Source organism: Canis lupus, chromosome 1 (genome assembly GCF_048164855.1).
Source record: "Canis lupus baileyi chromosome 1, mCanLup2.hap1, whole genome shotgun sequence".
Classification (NCBI taxonomy): Eukaryota; Metazoa; Chordata; class Mammalia; order Carnivora; family Canidae; genus Canis; species Canis lupus.
This window is the reverse complement of record NC_132838.1, coordinates 31,721,932-31,742,648: the sequence shown is the minus strand read 5'-3', so window position 1 is coordinate 31,742,648 and position 20,717 is coordinate 31,721,932. Positions and strand designations below refer to the sequence as shown.

The 20,717-nt window shown below is 40.4% G+C and overlaps 1 protein-coding gene across 4 annotated transcripts in view; it reads left to right on the top strand.

The window, feature by feature from the left end:
- The window catches only part of NHSL1 (NHS like 1), a 152,584-nt gene that overhangs the window by 6,752 nt on the left and 125,115 nt on the right, over positions 1-20,717 (top strand). For 2 of the 4 annotated variants that reach the window (XM_072825120.1, XM_072825114.1), the window contains exon 1: positions 12,165-13,030. The exons of 1 other annotated variant lie outside the window; for it this stretch is intronic. In XM_072825120.1, coding sequence (XP_072681221.1) covers positions 12,838-13,030 — 193 coding nt within the window. In that variant the 5' untranslated portion in view covers positions 12,165-12,837. Of the gene's footprint in view, positions 1-7,061; positions 7,208-12,164; positions 13,031-20,717 lie in introns of those variants that run through there. One more of the 4 variants, XM_072825126.1, reaches the window with a different exon arrangement.

The following is a 20,717-nucleotide window of genomic DNA, read 5'->3' as shown; positions in this document are numbered from 1 at the left end:
ATGGCTATACCAGGAGACTAGGGACAGGACGGAAATTTATCTGACATTTTATTTTTTAAAAGCTGAAGCAGAAATAGATAAAAATGCTATCTATTAAATCTGGACTGACTTCTTTCCTTTTCTCTATGTTTAAAATAACTGAATGAAAATAAAACATTAGATGATTAAAAATTTTACAATGTAGGAGCTCCTGGCTGGCTCAGTCAGTGGAACCTGTGACTCGATCTAGGAGATGTGAGTTTGAACCCCATGTTGGGTGTAGAGATTGCTTTAAAAAATAGAATCTTGAAAAGAAAATTACAGTATATGTTTAGCATACATATTCTGGAAAAATAGAAAATCCATAATAAAAAATTAAAACAGCCATTATACTGTATTCTGCTTGTAATATCCACTGATAGATAATATTTTCAGTCTATCATCCTAGTTTATGTTGTATGCATTTGCTATATTTTTTTGTTTTTGTTTTTGTTTTTATGATAGTCACACACAGAGAGAGAGAGAGAGAGAGAGAGGCAAAGACATAGGCAGAGGGAGAAGCAGGCTCCATGCACCGGGAGCCCGATGTGGGATTCGATCCCGGGTCTCCAGGATCGCGCCCTGGGCCAAAGGCAGGCGCTAAACCGCTGCGCCACCCAGGGATCCCCATTTGCTATTATATCTATGATATTTGTACATCTCCAGTGAAATTATGAGTAGAGATTTGAACTCTGCATATTCACTTGATATTTTAGTGTAATTTAGGTGTTGAATTTAGGGGTTGAAACTAGTGATTTTCAAATTATAATATGCAGGAACCTCATCTTGGAAGCCTGTTTTTAACTGTGGATTCTCAGGTTCTCTCCAGAGATGTGTACCAAATAGACTCCAGGAATGTACATTTTTAACAAGCCCTCCTGGTCTGCTCACCCCTACTCCCCAGTCCACAGTGATTCTGATACAGGTATCCTAAGGAACACAGTTTGGGAAACATTTGTGTTAACTGTCTGTGCTTGGGAAGTCCACACAACTCTGAACATCATTTGTACTTCTTTTTCTTTTTTAAATTTATTTTTAAAAAATATTTTATTTATTCACGTGAGACACACAGAGAAAGGCAGAAACATAGACAGAGGGAGAAGCAGGCTCCTCACAGGGAGCCTAACGCTGGACTTGATCCCTGGACTTGGGATCACGCCCTGAGCTGAAGGCAGACACTCAACTGCTGAGCCACCCAGGTGTTCCTCTACTCGTTTTTGTTTTTTTTTTTTTTTAATAATAAATTTATTTTTTATTGGTGTTCAATTTGCCAACATACAGAATAACACCCAGTGCTCAAGTGCCCCCCTCAGTACCCGTCACCCATTCACCCCACCCCCCGTCCTCCTCCCCTTCCACCACCCCTAGTTCATTTCCTAGAGTTAGGAGTCTTTATGTTCTGTCTCCCTTTCTGATATTTCCTACCCATTTCTTCTCCCTTCCCTTCTATTCCCTTTCACTATTATTTATATTCCCCAAATGAATGAGAACATATAATGTTTGTCCTTTTCCGATTGACTTACTTCACTCAGCATAATACCCTCCAGTTCCATCCACATTGAAGCAAATGGTGGGTATTTGTCATTTCTAATGGCTGAGTAATATTCCATTGTATACATAAACCACATCTTCTTTATCCATTCATCTTTCGATGGACACCGAGGCTCCTTCCACAGTTTGGCTATTGTTAACATTGCTGCTAGAAACATCGGGGTGCAGGTGTCCCGGCATTTCATTGCATCTGTATCTTTGGGGTAAATCCCCAACAGTGCAATTTCTGGGTCGTAGGGTCTATTTTTTAACTCTTTGAGGAACCTCCACACAGTTTTCCAGAGTGGCTGCACCATTTCACATTCCCACCAACAGTGCAAGAGGGTTCCCCTTTCTCCACATCCTCTCCAACATTTGTGGTTTCCTGCCTTGTTAATTTTCCCCATTCTCACTGGTGTAAGGTGGTATCATTGTGGTTTTGATTTGTATTTCCCTGATGGCAAGTGATGCAGAGCATTTTCTCATGTGCGTGTTGGCCATGTCTATGTCTTCCTCTGTGAGATTTCTGTTCATGTCTTTTGCCCATTTCATGATTGGATTGTTTGTTTCTTTGCTGTTGAGTTTAAGAAGTTCTTTATAGATCTTGGAAACTAGCCCTTTATCTGATATGTCATTTGCAAATATCTTCTCCCATTCTGTAGGTTGTCTTTGAGTTTTGTTGACTGTATCCTTTGCTGTGCAAAAGCTTCTTATCTTGATGAAGTCCCAATAGTTCATTTTTGCTTTTGTTTCTTTTGCCTTCGTGGATGTATCTTGCAAGAAGTTACTGTGGCCGAGTTCAAAAAGGGTGTTGCCTGTGTTCTCCTCTAGGATCTTGATGGAATCTTGTCTCACATTTAGATCTTTCATCCATTTTGAGTTTATCTTTGTATATGGTGAAAGAGAGTGGTCTAGTTTCATTCTTCTGCATGTGGATGTCCTAACCAAAGAGGTAAAGGATCTATACCCTAAAAACTATAGAACACTTCTGAAAGAAATTGAGGAAGACACAAAGAGATGGAAAAATATTCCATGCTCATGGATTGGCAGAATTAATATTGTGAAAATGTCGATGTTACCCAGGGCAATTTACACGTTTAATGCAATCCCTATCAAAATACCATGGACTTTCTTCAGAGAGTTAGGACAAATTATTTTAAGATTTGTGTGGAATCAGAAAAGACCCCGAATAGCCAGGGGAATTTTAAAAAAGAAAACCATATCTGGGGGCATCACAATGCCAGATTTCAGGTTGTACTACAAAGCTGTGGTCATCAAGACAGTGTGGTACTGGCACAAAAACAGACACATAGATCAGTGGAACAGAATAGAGAATCCAGAAGTGGACCCTCAACTTTATGGTCAACTAATATTCGATAAAGGAGGAAAGACTATCCACTGGAAGACAGGCTCTTCAATAAATGGTGCTGGGAAAATTCTACTTCTTTTTCTAATCCAGGGTCAGCAAACGATATTCTGTGAACCAAGTACAGGCCACCACCTATTTTTGTAAATAAAGTTTTATTGAAACCCAGCCACCCTGATATGTTTACTATTGTTGGGCTTTTTTTTTTTTTTTTTTTTTCCCCACAATGGTAGGTCGAATAGTTGCAACAGAGACTATAGAACTGGCAAAGGCTAAAATGTTTACTGTCTGGCTCTTTACAAAAAAGTTTGTTAGCCCCTGTGTGTAATCTAGCATTTTGTGTGGGAGAATATCAAAGAAAGTCCAGTAAAGAAACTGAAGTACTTTTAACAGGAGAAAGTTGAAAATGGTGATGAAAGACATATAATTGACCAGTTTAATTTAACAAGCATCGGTTTAATCCTTACCATATTCCAGGTACTGTGCACATTATGACAAAAGGCCGGTTCATAACAAGATTTATAGTTATTAGTCACTCAGGTGTGATAGGTAAGTGCAGCATCTCTCTTTATGGGGTGCTTTGGAAACACTTGGCAGGGCACCTAAAAATCTAATTCTTGCAATGATGTCCTAGGAGTTTTTAACTCTCAGTAACTTGCCCAGCTGGTGCCCCCTGGTAAATGAGATGCAGAAACATCTATTCTCCACCCTCCCCTCTGACTTGCTTGGGTGAACGGAGTGTATCGCTGTGCCCCAAGCCCCAAGCATGTTTGGTTTGCTTTCGCCAATGGAATGGCCAGCTTTGATATAGATGAAGCTGGTGGTTGAGTTTCACTCTTTGGTGCCATTGCCATGAGAAAGATAACCTTGGACTGGCCTGCTATTCCTAGGATGGGGAGGAGAGGCACCTACAGGCTATCCCTAAGGTGACCAGTCATTCTTGTATGCTTGGGACTGCCCCAATTTTTTTTTTAATTTTTTTTTTATTTATGATAGTCACAGAGAGAGAGAGAGAGAGAGAGAGAGGCAGAAACATAAGGACTGCCCCAATTTTAAACCAAGTTCCATATCCTGGGAAATTCCTCAATTTTGAGCATACTGGGATATCTGCCTTGGAGCAGAGCCACCCCCAGCTGAGTCTAGCCTACACTAGCCGACCTCCAGACAACCCACAGACTAATGAGAGAAATCATAAATGATTGTTGTTTTAAGCCACTGAGTTTTGGAGTGGTTTGTTATGCAGCAGTAGTTTAGCAATGTAGTGCCCAATAAAATGTTTGCTTATTTGAGCTGAGATGGCTCCTGGTCGTAGTTGTGAAGAGTGTGGAAAAGTTAAGCAAGTGGAGAAGATGAGAAGTATTAATCCTGCAGTAAGTGCCAGGGGCTTGGAGTATGGTATGAGTTGGCATGTGGAGGACAGCTTTGAAGGTGGCACAGCTGAAAGTGGGGCAGCCCATTTCCCAGGGCATTGCAGGAGGCCAGGTGAGAGACCTGAAGGCTGTGGAAGGCTAAGATTTGGTTGTCAGGTAGATGCTTCTTCATTTTTTTTTAAAGATAGATTTATTTATTATTTGAGAGAGAGTGTATATCAACGGGGGGAAGAGCAAAGGGAGAAGGAGGGAAGCAGACTCTCCATTGAGCATGGAGCCCATCCCAGGACCCTGAGATCATGACCTGAGCTAAAACCAAGAGGCAGAGGCTTACCTGACTGAGCCACCCACATACTCCATCAAGCAGATGTTTCTTTAGATCTCAGCTCTGCTGCCTAATAACTTGGGGACCTTAGGCCAGGTTGCTTTATCACCTTTATCCTCAGTGTCTGCAGATATAAAATATGTGTAATAATACATATTTCCCAGGGTTTTTGTTAGAGGGGAAAAATGTTACAGGAAAGGGTGTGTTGTTTTCATTCTGACTCCACACTTCCAAGATGGCCACAAAACAGCTTGGCTGCCTGAGAGTTATCTCTGCTCTGTGGTTTCAGAACTTTTCAGTTTTATTTCTCTCACTTTTTTTTTTTTTTTAAGGTTTAAATTTGTCATTCATTTTCAGTCAGTTATACCCCAGGAGAAAGGGAATTATTTGAGGAGAAAAGGAGTACTTTGAAGATTACTGATTGGATTCATCTACATATTCTCAATAATTTAAAAATTGCTCTTCAAATTAATGCCACTTTGGCAAAAAAATTAAAAATAAAAAAGCACTTTTCATCATATCCCAATCTATTTCATACAAAACTAAAAATATTTTCCTGTATGGGAGCAAGGTTTATATGGGAAACCTTCCTCTTAGTTTCGCTGTGCACCTAAAACTGCTCTTTAAAAAAAGGTCTACTACAAAAAAAAAAAAAAAAAAAAGAGGAAGAACTGAAAATAATTTCCAAATTTAAAAAAGTATATATTTTTTTCCCAAACAGTCGAATCAGGCATTATTGGCTTAACAATGAATTTTTAAAAAGTAGAACCTTGAAACTTCCAGTTTTTTTATTTTTCCTTATTATGAAAGCAAGGCATGCTTATCTGACAAAGACTGAAAGATTCAGAAAGTTTGGGCGTTAGGGTCACACTGTGTTGCCAAGCCAGTGCAAACTACTCAGAAGTGTATTTATACTTCTAGACCCTTATTCTTTTTTTTTCTGTCAGGCATTTCTAAAAGTTGGCAGTTGTTGACAGGTTGGTCAGCTTCCATCAATTCTTATAAAATGAACAGAAATGCTTAGAGACGTCACTGATTACGGAATCTCCTTTGGTGTCCCCCTGAACCTGTTTCTTAAAACAGGCTATTATAAAAAAAGACATTGGCTTAAAACAATGCAAATGTATTCTCTTACAGTTCTGGAGGTCAAAAGTCTGATACTAAAAAACTGATGTCTAAAAAAAACAAAATAAACAAACAAACAAAACCAAACAAAAAAACCCCTGATGTCTAGGGGGAATTGCCATAATCCTAATATATATTTGCATTTATGTCTCTTTCCTTGTTTGGCCACATGTTTGAATTTGGGTACACGGTACATATACCAAAGTATGATATTTATGTACTTTATGCCTAATTTTGTTTTCTTACATTGTTAGAGGTAAGATTCTTTTGGTTCAGTGGAATCACTGCGACTATTAGCAATGTCTAACACATGTTTACCATGGCATGGTAATGTAATAAAGGGTAGTCAAATTATTAAAATGCCCATTGAAAAACCAGATATATAAGGCCTTAGTGAATATGGCTTTACAAAACACCCTTTGGAAGGTGACTTAAAGGTTGATTGAAAATTTTTCTGTCTTAAATGGGTACCAGGAAGAAATATATAAAAAATTTTTCCACCACCACAGAGCAATTAAATTCACACAGCAGAACACAGGAGGTCCCAGCCTGTCTGTGTAGATTCTGAGATAGGACGTGGGCTGGGTTTCTGTATTTGGCTCATTGTTGACTGCCACAGGTTCTTTTTTTTTTTTTTTTTGACTGCCACAGGTTCTGAGCCCAGATCATTGGATTCTGGAGTTTTGGATGGAAGCAGTGCAGATGTCCTAAGAGTAAGAAAAGCATAGAGCCTCACAGTTAATGACCCTCTTTCTTCTCAAAGTAAAGCAATCTAACTCTACGACTAACAGAATTTTAATACTATTCTTTAATTCAGATTACATATATTTTTGGTCAGCTTACAAATTTTACTTTCGCCTTTTGGAATTTAGTGATAAAGGAATGATTGCCATAAAGGTCTAACTGTTGGCTTGTCCTGAAACTTAAGATCAAAAGAAAAAGGTACGTGGAAATGGATAGATGGTTCTATATTGTTCATTCTTTTGACCAACATTTAGTACTACTGGCTGTGTATAGGTTTGTAAGAGATAACAGAGATTAAAAGATGAGATCCCTGCCCCTCAGGGCACGTACCTCTTTCTTTTATTTAGAATTTTATTTCAGTTTCAGAGTCAGTTCATCCTTGGTCTCATATGAGAAGAGTCTCAAAGTCAGTGCTCATTTTAGGGGACCTTCTCCTCCGAACCCCTTGGGTGGGGACATTTTCTTGGTGAGGGCCGGGAAAGTGTTCCTTTCTTGGTAATCAACTGCTAAGCAAGCCTCCGCCACTCCATGGCATCCGAGCGCCGGTGATGGCTTCTGTGCCAGGCACAGCCTTCATCCCCTCGCCACGCGCCCCGCCCCAGGGGGCTGAGAGCAGTCGCGTGCTGCCCTATTGCTCCCAGATCCGGTGACCCCATGGGAGCCGCGTGGCGAAGGCTTCCAGTGTCAGATCGCTTCAGGAGTCCCCTTCGGATCTGCAGACGTTGAAAGGTGGGATTGAGGCTGGTGCTGATATATAATTACAAATGTTCACGTTTAAGCTTTCTATTTGAGGGGAGCGACGCATTCATTTCACGGACAGGAACAAACTCTGTCTTTTAAAGCTCGAGCGTAATAAAAAGGCAGTGCTTTTTCTCTCTTTCAAATACTGAAGCAGTGGTAGGTGAGGGAACCCTGTCTCTGAGTAGGGAATTGGCAGGGTTTTGTCTTCCATGACTTCCTCCTTGAGTAAATCAGTTTCATTCCTTAGGGGTTGGGAGGTGGATGACAAGGTGGATTTAGTGTACTGTGGGAGTTGGCTCGCGGTGGCCCTGGGGGTCATATGCTGTTGGTTTTTTGTTTTGTTTTGTTTTCTCGTTATAAATGTCTGGCTCGGGATCCCTGGGTGGTGCAGCGGTTTAGCGCCTGCCTTTGGCCCAGGGCGCGATCCTGGAGACCCGGGATCGAATCCCACGTCGGGCTCCCGGTGCATGGAGCCTGCTTCTCCCTCTGCCTGTCTCTGCCTCTCTCTCTCTCTCTCTCTCTCTGTGTGTGTGACTATCATGAATAAATAAATAAAAAATCTTAAAAAAAAATAAGTAAATAAATGTCTGGCTCAAATTGTTTACTTCGAGATGTTGAGATAAGCTTTCATTATTAGCGTGTGCAAATTGCCTCATAGAAAGTTTGCATTTAAATCTACTCCTAAATTATTTATAAGAGCTGACAGTTGGAAAACCTACTGTACCCTGTCCTAGACGCCAAAGGTCCCCGTAGGTTGTCTGAGTGATTCATGTGGTAATCTGATAGGGTGCACACTTCACTGCTCCTACCCGGTCAGGGCTGCTTTAGAACATGACACGGTTTAGAGCGACTCTTCTCACTGCTGTGTCACCTTTGTCTCTGTTGGTGGCTTTCCATGTTTGCACCCCACTGCCAGCCAAACCAGCCAACCTCACCAGCTCCACCACTGCACACTGTTCTCTACTCATTTCTAATTTCAAGGTTCTGCCTCTCTCGTTCCTCCTTCCAGGCTGGAAGGGTGGGGTCAGGGCAGGAAAGGTACACATGGCAACCGAAAAGTCACAGTGCTCATTGTGGCCTTTGAGGCCAAAAAACTGATGGCATTTGAAATTACTTCCTACTCTTGGCTGGTATTTTACACAGATGGCAAATGGGGCAATTACACGCCTGGGTGGGTTGAGGGGTCTGTCTAATCCTGTGTCTTGTCACTTTGAACAATTTTTACTGAATCAAAGACTTCCATTTGAGTGAAACTCCTTTTTAAGGATGTCAGCATATATTAAAACAGGAAATATTATGTCTTTTGGCAAGGACTTTCCAAACGTATTCAATCTATCCATTTGACTCTGGGGTAGAAACATAAATAAATCTTTCTGAATTAATGGATATTTGACTTAGGAGTTCCCAAAGAAGATGATGATCCCAGAACTTCCTTTAGTAATATATTCCGGCGCCTCCCAGTTTTTTTGCTTTTTAAAAATATTTTATTTATTTATTCATGAGAGACACTCATGCCTTCAGAGAGGCAGAGACATAGGCGGCAGAGGGAGAAGCAGACTCCCTGTGAGGAGCCTAATGTAGGACTCAATCTCAGGACCCTGGGATCATGACCCAAGCCAAAGGTAGATGCTCAACCACTGAGCCACCCAGGGGTCCCCTGCCTCCTAGTTTTTATAGTTAACATTTCTTTAATGTCTGACTTGAATTGTTCCTGAAATAATACAATTTTCTGTCCTTTTGTCATTAGTGATGAGTCAATTTCTCACTACCCTTAAACGTTAAGAACTTAATACAAAAGAGGCAATAAGTGAGTCATAAACCTGGTATAGATCCACCTGGGGGCTGTTATCCAGAGACTGCCCCTCCAGCCATTTCAACCATTAGACACCCACCTCACCAGGCAAAGGGTGAGGGTGCTGGCCAGGAGGCAGCTGTGGCAAAGCCCTTGTATAAAGCTATGTCTTTTGTTCTATGGGTGCTTATCAACTCCCAGTAAACGTACAATTGAAGCAAGATTATTTATCTGATTCTTCTATGCCTGACATCCAGCAGGGGCGAGGTGGTAGGCAGGGAGCAGTTATTGGCACATATAATGACAACAGAAGTTTCAGTTTGACAGCCTGACAGTGAGAGAGGAGACCAAAAAAAACCAAAAAAAACAAAAAAACAAAAACAAAAAAACCCACACACGGTAAGGGATGCAGACAAAAATCTGTGCAGCAGGTCTGGTTCAAAAGTCTGATAAGAGTGTATTCTGTTGTAGATTTTCATGGGGAAAAATGTTGAATTAAGATGTTTTATTACACCAACAATTACATTTCAAGAAACAGGCTTTCTCCAAAAGGGATTTTTCCATGGCAGGTTTACTGTAAAGATTACTGTAAAGATTCGCAATTTTATACACGAAGTGCCCTGCACAAAGTAATTCTAACCCTGTTGCTGGGAGTGGTAGATTTATATGGCTCTGGGATCTGGATGATTAAGGTATATGTTTCATAGTTGCTAAATAAATATAGTTTGAATTAATGTAATAGCTTTTCAAGCAGCCCCTTATGATTTTCTAAGCTAATTGGAGCACATACCTAGCATGGATACTGAAAATCTCAATGTTTCCTCCAAAGCTAATTTAAACCATTATGTTCTTCTATCTTGGCCATAGAGGAATTCTGATTCAGTGGTACAGGTAGTTAATTTATTTGATCTTCTTTTACATAAATGAAGATTTTCCTCATCAAGGGCCCATATCACAGAAGTGTGGAATAGCTAGTCAATAGAGAATTTGTTTTTGTGCAGACATATCCATAGGTCTCATGAATAATGGGAAATATATTAAGTTGGAAGTCCAGCATAAGTGTGTAACTTACTTTGAAGGAGAGTTGTGAGTCTAGTCCCTGAATGGACCAGTTAGCCTGCTTGGCTGCTTGGCAGCGGATGTTCCTCCAGGCCCTGTCATGGGCTTGCTGTTGGGTGTGTGTAAGGATAGGAGGTACTGGACAAAAACACACTGCTTACCACTGACACCAATCCATCTATGCTATTGTGTATACAGGTGTACACACTCCAAGGTGGGGTGGACTGGAAAAGCATTCAACAGGACTTCCTGAATATAAAGAACAGCTTTATTTCAGAGCTTAGGTATTTCTTTTTTCTTTTTTTTTTTTTTTTTGAGCTTAGGTATTTCTAAATTAAAAATATAGCTGTAGGATGTAGACACCAGAGAGGGAACCAATGGTATTCTTTTTTGGGGAGGTCCATGGATCCTCAGAGAATGCATGTGCGGATGTCGGGTTACCATGAGCCTCTGAAATGGAAGGCAGCATTCAGGATGTTTTTATATTTTCTGGCACCATGTTCTTTGTTTTTTAACTTTTTACTTTATATTTTGAGATTCTCAAAAGTGTCTTTGACTCAGAAAGAAAATCTGAAAAAAAAAAAAAAAGGATATTTGGTGTTAGAACTTTTACAGGCACTGGTGCTTTGCATCATTATATGATTTTCGCCTTTATGGAAATGATCAAAGTAGAGATATCATTCCAATTTAGTAGCTCGGAGTGTTTGGTGAGGTACTGCCCCAGTAAGTGGCAAAACTTTGAATCTAGTGGTGTCTGCCATGACCTGGTCCCATTACTGACTTCTCTATGTGATATTGGGTATGTCATATGCCTTCTCTGGGCCTGGATTTCTTCACCTGTGAATTGAGGGGTTTATACTACGTGAGCTCGTGAGGATCCTTAGCTTTAAGCTGAGCCCATATCTGTTTTCCCTAGACTACTTTAGCTTTGCCCTTAGTCTACAGGACCTGTTCTGTGTCATGGTTTCTGTGGTAACGTGAGCTTCCATCCAGGGAACATTTCTCAGCAGCTCTGTGTTTTTCTTCTACTAATGTGTCTGTCTTCATAAGCTTTTAGAGCCTTTTTCTTAAAATCTCAGTGAATTGTGGTAGATGTATGATACAAAATCCCTCTTCTATAGTTTTTAATCAAAGTTTATTTTCTGTTACACCGTGTTAGTCTTAATGTTTGCTAAGTGCTGAGTACAGTGAGATGGACCCAGTTCTCTGCTTGTTGCTTATTAGCCTTACTCTGAATAACACTTTGGGGAGGGAATGCCTGACTCAAGTCTCTGTGGTGGAAAGTTATGGGGACTTCTAACGCCCGCAGGATCGTGGAATTATGTTGGTCTTGGGGGAAATGCAGCACCCAGTACATTCCAACATATGGCTCTAGATGTTTTGCATGTCATGATTAATGGTTTTATGAGTCTCGACGCTGGAGCCTGCAGCTAACATAGCTCTCAGATGTTGGCTCTCCATGATAGGATGGTCTTTCAAAGCTGGAGAGGAATGATCCATAGGGACTGCCAGTGGGGGAGGCAGTAGGTCCTCCGCCCCACCCCACACTCTGGCTGCTGGTGGAAGCAGCAGGTGCAAGACTGGCTGCATTTCACCTTTGTGGAGAGCCAGGAGTGAAGGAATAGCTGAGTCAGTTGAATTCTCTTCGGAAATACATTTTCTTAGATGACATCCCTCCATCAGTCAAGGAATGCTTGATGTCTATAAAACCATATGCTCTCTTAAACTCCCTTCTCAAAATCCTGCCTTCAGAAATGTGGTCTGATGATTAATAATCAAGTTCTTTCTTTCTTTCTTTCTTTTTCTTTCTTTCTTTCTTTCTTTTCTTTCTTTCTTTCTTTCTTTCTTTTCTTTCTTTTCTTTCTTTTCTTTCTTTTCCTTCTTTTCTTTCTTTTCTTTCTTTTCTTTCTTTTCTCTTTAAATTTCCAGAAGTCTGTATTCTGCTCAGGCTTGCATTTTCCAGCTTTGCTGGAGTTCAGAAGTTTGAGCTGCCACCGAAGTATTGCCTGTGGAGAGGAGGCGGGGTTTTCTGCCTCCAATGGGGTGCCTTGGGTGTGGGGAAAGCCTATCGCCTTTCACTGGAGCGCTCACCCTGTAATCCAGGCAGGAGCCACGCAGCCTGTTTTATTGTTTGTGGCGTCCTGTGGATCCTGAGCGCTTCCCAGCCGGGAAAGAGGGCAAGTGGGCGCTTGATGATTCTGTGCTGTGCTGCGACAAGGGAGCCGAGCTCTTTTGATTTTCCCCAAGTCACCTGTGTGGGTGAAGTTCAAACCGGCCCCCGGGTTGTCACCGGACTTCTTTCTCCAGCCTGAGGAGTTCCTTCTGTTTGTCTGCAGCGGGCGGCTGTCCCTGCTGCTCTCTGCCCCAGCGAGTGGGGAAGGATGCCTGGGACAGGAGCAGGATTACAGTATGGGATGCCGGGCACACACCAAAGAGTCCGAGTGCTTTGGTTCTGTTCTTCTCCAAGTCCTGACAAGTGTTCCTGAAATGAACACCCTGCTTCATTTTTAAAATTATGCCAAACCAAGTGCCACAATGTGGCTAGGATAAAAAAAAATTTTTTTTGTTTGTTTATTTCCTACCCCTCTCTCCTTTTCTTTGTAATTGGGTGACATAGAAGCAGTCTCTCTGCATCATGCTGTGCCTGACTCTCAACATTGAATAAGTGGGAAGGAGCAGGTTTGTTTAAAAGGACATGGAAGGATTGTAAAACCGAGCTTCTTGTTTGCTGGGCTGTCCTTTGTAGTCGATTTTGATGTGAAAGAAGATGAAAAAGGAAGGCTCGTTCAGACTCAAGTCAAATTCAGGGTCTCTCTCACGTGCTGTGAGTTGGATAAATTTCTCCTCCTTGTCCAGGCAGACAAAGAGGCTGTTTCGCAGTGATGGAGAGCTCTCCGTCTGTGGGCAGCAGGTGGAAGCAGATGATGAAAACTGGAATTACAGAACCCAGCCCAGAAAAGGTGACTTGATTTTTTTTTTGTTTTGTTTTTATTTAAACATTCTTAGAAGTTTGTGATGTAGAATTCGTTTTATATCACTGATTTCCCTTTGTGAGTTTTGGCCTCCTTAGGAGTTTTTTTGCTTTGTTTGTTTATTTTTGTGTTGGAATTGGGTGTCATTCATATGCTTACATGTCTAAAATAATAGTGCTCTTCAAACTAGATTCAGCTTGAGATTGTGTCCTTCTGACTAGGATAAGATAGCTTCCTTCTGACAAGGATAAGATAGCTGTTGTCCTCAGCCCTCCTTCTCCTCAGCAGATCCACACACGGAGGAGACTTGTGCAAAGTTCAGTGGTAAGCCATCCTCATAGAAGGAGTCTTCTTCTCTTACAACTTGCAGTTGGGACATGGAGCTCTTTACGGAGACAGTACACTGAGAAAACTTTGGGAATCATGAATGGTCTCCTTGTGTCTCTCTTAAAGAAGATTGAGGAAGTCCACAGATACTTGAATTAAACAGGTGTTAGAATGACATCAAGGAAAAGGAACACATGAAGGGCTTGCCCTTGATATTGTGGCCAAAAGGGAGTTTCTGGATTTCTTTCAAGTTCCTTTGCAGACCAGTGTTGGTTTCTGTTCTCAGAGTTCGTGTGTTTTGCCTTCCGCAGGGTGAAGAAAAATATCAATCCTGGTGGGAGAGAGGGAAATATTTCACTGATTCTTTAACACACACCCCTATTTTATATTTAGAATTTCTGGGTTCTTCCTCTTAGAATGTTTACTGTACAGGCTGAACTATTAAACTCTAAAATGTGCCCCCCCCACCCGTTTGGTGCTGTGGCAAAGCCCAGTAGGGGAGCGCTATTTAAGTATTACAAAGGCACCTAGTCCAGACATTCCGCGTGATTGTGTTTTCCCTGTTTATCACATTCTTCCTGTGCCAAAAAAGAAACCTCACTGGAATCTTTCACAACCTGTTCTTTCCCTTCTTTTGGGAGACAAAACTGCCGAATCCCGACAGAATAAACTAAGTTAAATGCTGATGGGCACAGTGTTTCTATCCCGCTGACTGAGAATTTAACGCAGCTCCTGATGGATAATGTGTGTGAAACAATTCATTCTTCTCTATTACACTGGGGCACAAGAGGGACTGGTTAATGCTCTTAGGAGATGGCAATTGTTTTTATCTCAGGAAGGGTGTCAACAGTGGTCTGCTGGTCCTGAGCTTCAATATACAGGTTTTTAGTTTAGACATGGTGTATAATTGCCACGCAGAAAAGAGGCATGGTGCTTTCTGGTTGGAGTTGTGCAGTTTAGTAAGTCCACGAACTCTGCTCTTCTAAATCAGGAATAAGCTGCGGTTTGAGTAAATGGGTGGGTTGTAATGTTTGAAGCAAAAATGTTTCAAGGGTGGATACAGTAGTGCTGTGGTCATCAGAGGGTGTAATTTTGATTCCCTTGGCCTTTGCCAAAGGTTGTTCTTTTATGATTGTTTGGTTTTAGATCAACCGCTGTCAGGTTTCTGTTAACGACTAGATGCGTGAGTGTGTGGCTTTAGGATTTCTATCATAGATGCTCCATCAAAATTAACATTAAAGGGAAAGACACTATGAATGTGCATGTGTTAGTTTTAGTTGGGAAATGAAGCAAATACTGTACACTTGACTTGTGAAAAATAATGAGGTTATTGTAGAGAAAAAGGGTGACTTGTAAAGGGAGGGAGGACTTGTTTATGCAATACTACAAAAGATTGTGCCCTTTATCTCTTAATGTAATAGGGGATACAGTAGCCCCATGAAGAAAAATGGAGGCATAATACAGTGTGTAAATTTATATGGCTCTTAGAAATAATTGGCTGAGGGCAATATTACAATTTCTGACATAGGGAGCTAGAGGGGAAATCCTTCAAAAGCTGCCTGTACATCAAAATTTGTAGTATTTTATTCTGTTTTCACGTTTGACTTACTGAAGAAAATTGGTTTTCAGCTTTGACATGCTGTCCCAGGGGCATGTCCTTGACAGCTGATCTTTATTTCCCATAGTTCTTCCCTTTGGAGAAATACAGGAATGACATTTGTTTATGCTTCCAGATCAAAAGAGGATCAATCTTTTTTTTTATAATAAATTTATTTTTTATTGGTGTTCAATTTACCAACATACAGAGTAACACCCAGTGCTCATCCCATCAAGTGCCCCCCAAAGAGGATCAATCTTTCAGAAAAATGATGCAGGATTGGAGTTTTTTTTAAGAGTATCAAATAAGCTTAAACTCTAACACGAATTATCAGTCAATGCTGAGAATGCCCGATGTTCATGTTAGGATTTGGTTGCAAATAAACATGCATCAAAGACATATCATTCTGATAGGAAGCGCATAGCATCTTTCTCTTACTTCATATATGTCTGCCCAGACCATATATATTTGAGACCACACACTTTCCTTTCAGCCTGCTCCCCAACTCCCCTACCTTATGGTAACATTTTTTGATCTACACAGGTTTCTAAAAACCTGCTGTCCCACCTCCCCTCCCCCACCACCAAGTAGTGAGAGATAGAGCCTACCTAACAAGACAGCCTTACTTCAGGGTTGTGTCCCGTGTCTTCCACACCCTCCATGGGATCTCTGGCTGCTGGGGTGTCCAGTTCTGCGGCCTTATGTCTTTCTTCCTTCCATCAACAGTTGTTGCAAGCCCAGAGTGTTTGCTGGCTCCCTGTCCACTGTCACCCAGTCACAGTGCTTTGTACAGTTAGCCCACTGAACCCTTACTATGCATGTGGACAGTATGTTGTATGCATGTTTGTTTTATAAAACAGTTCTTTCGAGTTTCATTTAGTAGTGAATTTCTAATTCTTTTTATAGTGAATCTCCATGCTGGATTGCTTCTTAGGACTAACAAAATAAAGTTTTTAGGTAGTTAACCTGTATGGGTATCTCCCAAGACACAAACCTATAGGTTTGCAGTTTAATGTTGTCACATATACTCAAGAAACTAAGGATAAAACTACAGTGCTTGAAAATTCTTTAGAGAATGCTTTTATAAGATTAGATGCTATTAATAGGCATCTTTCCAATTAGACTACTTTTTTTGAGCCTAAAAAGTAACTAGAAGATACATACCGGTATGTCCAAAGCAATTACAAATAGGTACCTGCATATTTTCTTCTGGTCCAGCACATGGCAAGTTTCAAAACTTCAAAACTATTGACGTTTGTACTCAGGAAGGTAAAAACGAATTAAGTAACAGCAGTTATCAGTTCTTACATTCGTAGTGGGATATGATCCATTTGAATGGCAGATGATGTTTTGACTTAATCAGCCATAAAAATCAAGGGTGTGAATCAGTATCCTCTTGAGTATAAATTTCTGTAATCATAAGCTGTTTTATTAGATGCCTATGTAGTAAAAAAGGTAGAAGTCAGTTGTAGGTGAGACAATATGTAGCTTTTCATATGGAGTTGTGAGTGCATTTATTGAAGGAATTTTTAGTATACACCACAAAGAAGTATAGCACACAGGCTATGAAGTCATGGAGTTCATACTTAAATGGAGAAGCAGATAAGACGTCTAAGGGAGAATCTAAGGAAAATGCAGGATAATTGTGAAAAGTGTAAAATGGATGAACTTAGATGAGAAGGTCCAGATAAAGAAACTTTATCTTGAGCATTTTCATGTTTTGCATGGTCTTCTGGCTGTTAGCATTGATTTGCACAACACTTAATGAGCTCCTGCTTTGTTTCTAGCACTGGAAGGTTCTCAAGGGAAACTAATGACTAGTATTTACTCTGTGCTCCCCCATCCTGCTCACATACCCTTCTCCTGTCAAATAAAACCAAAAGAGGTGGAATAATAATGGGGTAGCCTCTCATTGAGCAGAGCATGTTTTGTTGTATCTCCAGTTCTGTTCAGCTGGGCAGAGGCATGATTGATGATACTGGTATTGGCAGGTCGGTGCAGAGACGGTAATTGACTTGCAAAGCCTCGACAAACAATCCTTTCATTCTCCTCTTCAGGACTTCTATCATATGTGCTAATAAGGTTATCAAATTTGAATCTTTTGAATTTCAGTTCCTTTCCATCCCAGGAACTGCAAAAAATGACCAGAGATGGCTTTACTAGGCATTAAGGGTAATGAATAATCCATACACTAGATAATCAATTGTTGAGGGTGGGAGTTGGCTGTATTTAAAGTAATTTCATCCCAATATCCTCCTAGTAAAATAGTTGCAGAAAACAGGAATCTTGTGCATAATTAGATTAGCAATGATTTTGGATACTACAACAGAGAAAAATGGCATGAAAGACCAAAAGGAGCAAGGTTGAAATCCTGTTTCCATGTAAATAGCTGTGATTTATTTTTGATCATAAAATCTTTAAAATTATGGGATTTAAGATCATTTTCTTCATGGCATTAAATAAACCTAAAAAATATTGGCAAACATTGCTAAGGTAGCCCCCTCAATTTGAGAGTAAAACTAGATAAAAAAGCAATATTTATTCTGAGGGTCACCATGTACACTGGAAAAAGAGCTAAATGGAGTTTATCTTGAGGTCTTAATAAAGAGATGAGAAGAATATTCTCGGTGTAGTGAATGTAATGTTTTCCTTCTTACTTTCTACTGAAGCTGACATTCTGTGAAAGAGATAAACAGTGAGTGCCACTTAATATTTCATCTGGTTCATTGAAACTGCCCTTTAGTGACCTTTGATTATTTTTTTCTTTTGAAGATGGGGATCTGTTGTTTCACTGCCTTGTTTTACTGCAAAAATGATCTTATTTGTTATTAAATTGATGAAGTTCTGTTGCAATGATTTTTTTATCTAATACCCTTCTTTTACTTAGTTGTCTTAAATGTTTGTGGATTTATTTTGAGAATTAGATACTTATTTAGATGCTAAAAATAGAGTATTAAAAGAAGGAACTTACTGTCAGATGATTCATTTAGAAGTTAGTAACCTATATTCTTCATGGGAATGTCATTACTCAGTTTTGAAAACTTTTTTGAAATTGTTCTTTTCAAACAGTTGTTTTAGAAATGATTTCAAAAGACCCTGCATATCAATTAGGGTTAATTTTATAAGTCTCTTGCAGTTGTTGTAGAATATATTTATATTTCTATGTAATTTCAAGGGTTTTTCATTTAACCATAATATTTTCTATCAAAGTTTTAAATAAAGGTGTGTTGTTTTTTTTAATGACACTATTTCCTATGAAATACTTGAGTAAACTCCAGTCTTACCAGGTTTATCTCCTCCAGGTCTATTGTGTCTGCACCCTCTTGTCCATCCAAACTATAGTTCAGGCCTTTCTCTGCTCCTAGCTGGCCTCTTGAGGGGCCTTCTGGGTGTCTTAGACTCTTTCTTGTTATCTTCACTCTTGTCTTCCTTTGAGCCATCCTTGAGGCTATACTGTAATCAGAGTAATCTTCCTCAAACCCAAATAGAATTGGGTGACTCTTGTGTTGCTCCCCCAATGCCTACAAAATGAAGCCGATCTCACATATGGTAGCATGGACCTTGCACCTTCTGACCCGCCCCATCCCCTACCCTTTTTAACTCCCCAAGTAGCAAATGGATGCACTGCTCTTTTACCTGCCATGGGGTATCTCCCATGCCCTGTGTCACCATGCTTCAGTCCCCCGCCTCTGCCTGCTGACTTTTTGCTGGACCTTTTCTGCTTTCTTTAGAACTCTGTGAGTCTCTCCTAAGGGCAGAACTGATGACTCCTTTCTCTCTGTTATTTCTCCACCTTCTACAGACCTTGGTAATTATATATTTATTAGACACTGGGTGATACTTATATTTTATGTGTCTGTGTCTTTAGCTGGACTGTTAACTTTTTTAGGACAGAGACCAAGTCTTACTTATCTTTTATTTCCCAAGCCTAAGTGCTCAATAAGTGGTTATTGACTGGGTGGACAGAACTCACCTGGGACATTGTTAATAGTGCTGTTTGTAGAGGCCACCGTGCCAAACAGGGGTGGGGTACCGGTGGCTCTGTGTGCTTACTTTGTCCAATGTACTGATGAATGTCACCTTGCAAGTGCTCCCAACCCTGAAGTTTTTTGAGCATAGCAAAAGAGAGCCTACACATTGTTGGAACTAATTTTAGTGGCAGTCTGCTGTTTTTTGTTGCTCACTTAAACTGTGTGTGGATCAAATGCTTTGTAGAAAAGTTTGATCATGACTGCTTGGACCATTAAGGAAGTTGGCTTAGTGAACAGAGATGAGGTATGAGATGGGATGATGCCATGTCTGATAAGGCGAGGCAGCAGGGCACTCTTGCAGTCTTCTTGTTTTCCCCGCTTCCACCCTTCCTCTCCCCGCCTCCAGCCTCCCTTCACCCCAGGTAAGGCTAATCTTGCCAGACGAGCCTCAGTGATCTTGCAAAACATCAAATATAAGTCATGTTATGTAACTTCACTGCTTAAAGCTCTTCGGTAGCTTTCCTTCTCTGGCAGCTTGGTAACTAGTCTTTATGATGTGCTGTATGGCTCTGCACCATCTGCTTCCCAGTTGCATCACCTGTGCTTTCCCCTCACTGTCCTCTAAGTCACAATAGGCCTCTTGCTGTTTGGAACATGCCGTGCAACTTGACCTTCCTCCCCACCCAGAGTCCTAGCTATGCACATTGCTCCCACCCTTTCCTTTTTCAACTCTTTGCTCCAAAGTTATCTGAGTGACCCTATGTCACCTCTGACCTCATCCTAACCTTTCTATCTCCATCTTTGTTTTTCTTCAAAGCACTTACCACCATCTAATATCGGTATACTTTATGTACATTTGACCTTGAACAAGATAAGGGTGAGGGATGCTGAACTCTGTGTAGTCAAAAATCCTCGTATAACTGTTGACTCCCCAAAAACTTAGCTACTAATAATAGCCTACTTTTGACCATAAACCTTACCTCTAACGTAGAGTTTATTAAACATACTGTATGTATTACATACTGTATTCTTATAGTAAAGTAAGTGAGAGAAAAAGTCATAAGGAAGAGAAAATACATTTATAGTTCTGTACTGTATTTATTGAAAAAAAATCCACATATAAATGGACCTGCAGAGTTCAAACTCCTGTTGCTCAAGGGTCAACTGTATTTATTTTCAGACTGTCTATATCCTAAAACTAGAATTTAACCTCTAGTACAGGAGAGATTCTTTTTTTTTTTTTTTTTGTATGTTTTGATAACCAGTGTTTTCCCAAGCCTGGCACACAGCAGGTGTTCAATAAATTTTAGTTTAAAGGAGAGAATGAATGATACAAGGTCAGGAAATCTGGATGTTTTGCTTCTGTCACTTGCTAATGTGACCTGGAGCTAATCACATCATCTGTTTTTTTTTTTTTTTTTTTTTTTTTAAGATTTCTTTTATTTATTCGTGAGAGAGGCAGAGACATAGGCAGAGGGAGAAGCAGGCTCCATGCAGGGGATTCGATGTGGGACTCGATCCCAGGACCCCAGGATCACGCCCTGAGCTGAAGGCAGACGCTCAACCGCTGAGCCACCCAGGTGCCCCATCACATCATCTGTTTAAACTCTAGCTTTCATTTCGATAAAATGGGATAATACCTATTGTACGTATGGGTAGTAGGTGCAGCTTTATTTCTTCAATAAATGAGTGTATGTTTTATAGATATTCTATCAGCTTTCCAATTGGATCTGGTTGTATTTAATGGTACTGTCTGAGGGGTTGGCAATTTTTTCACTAC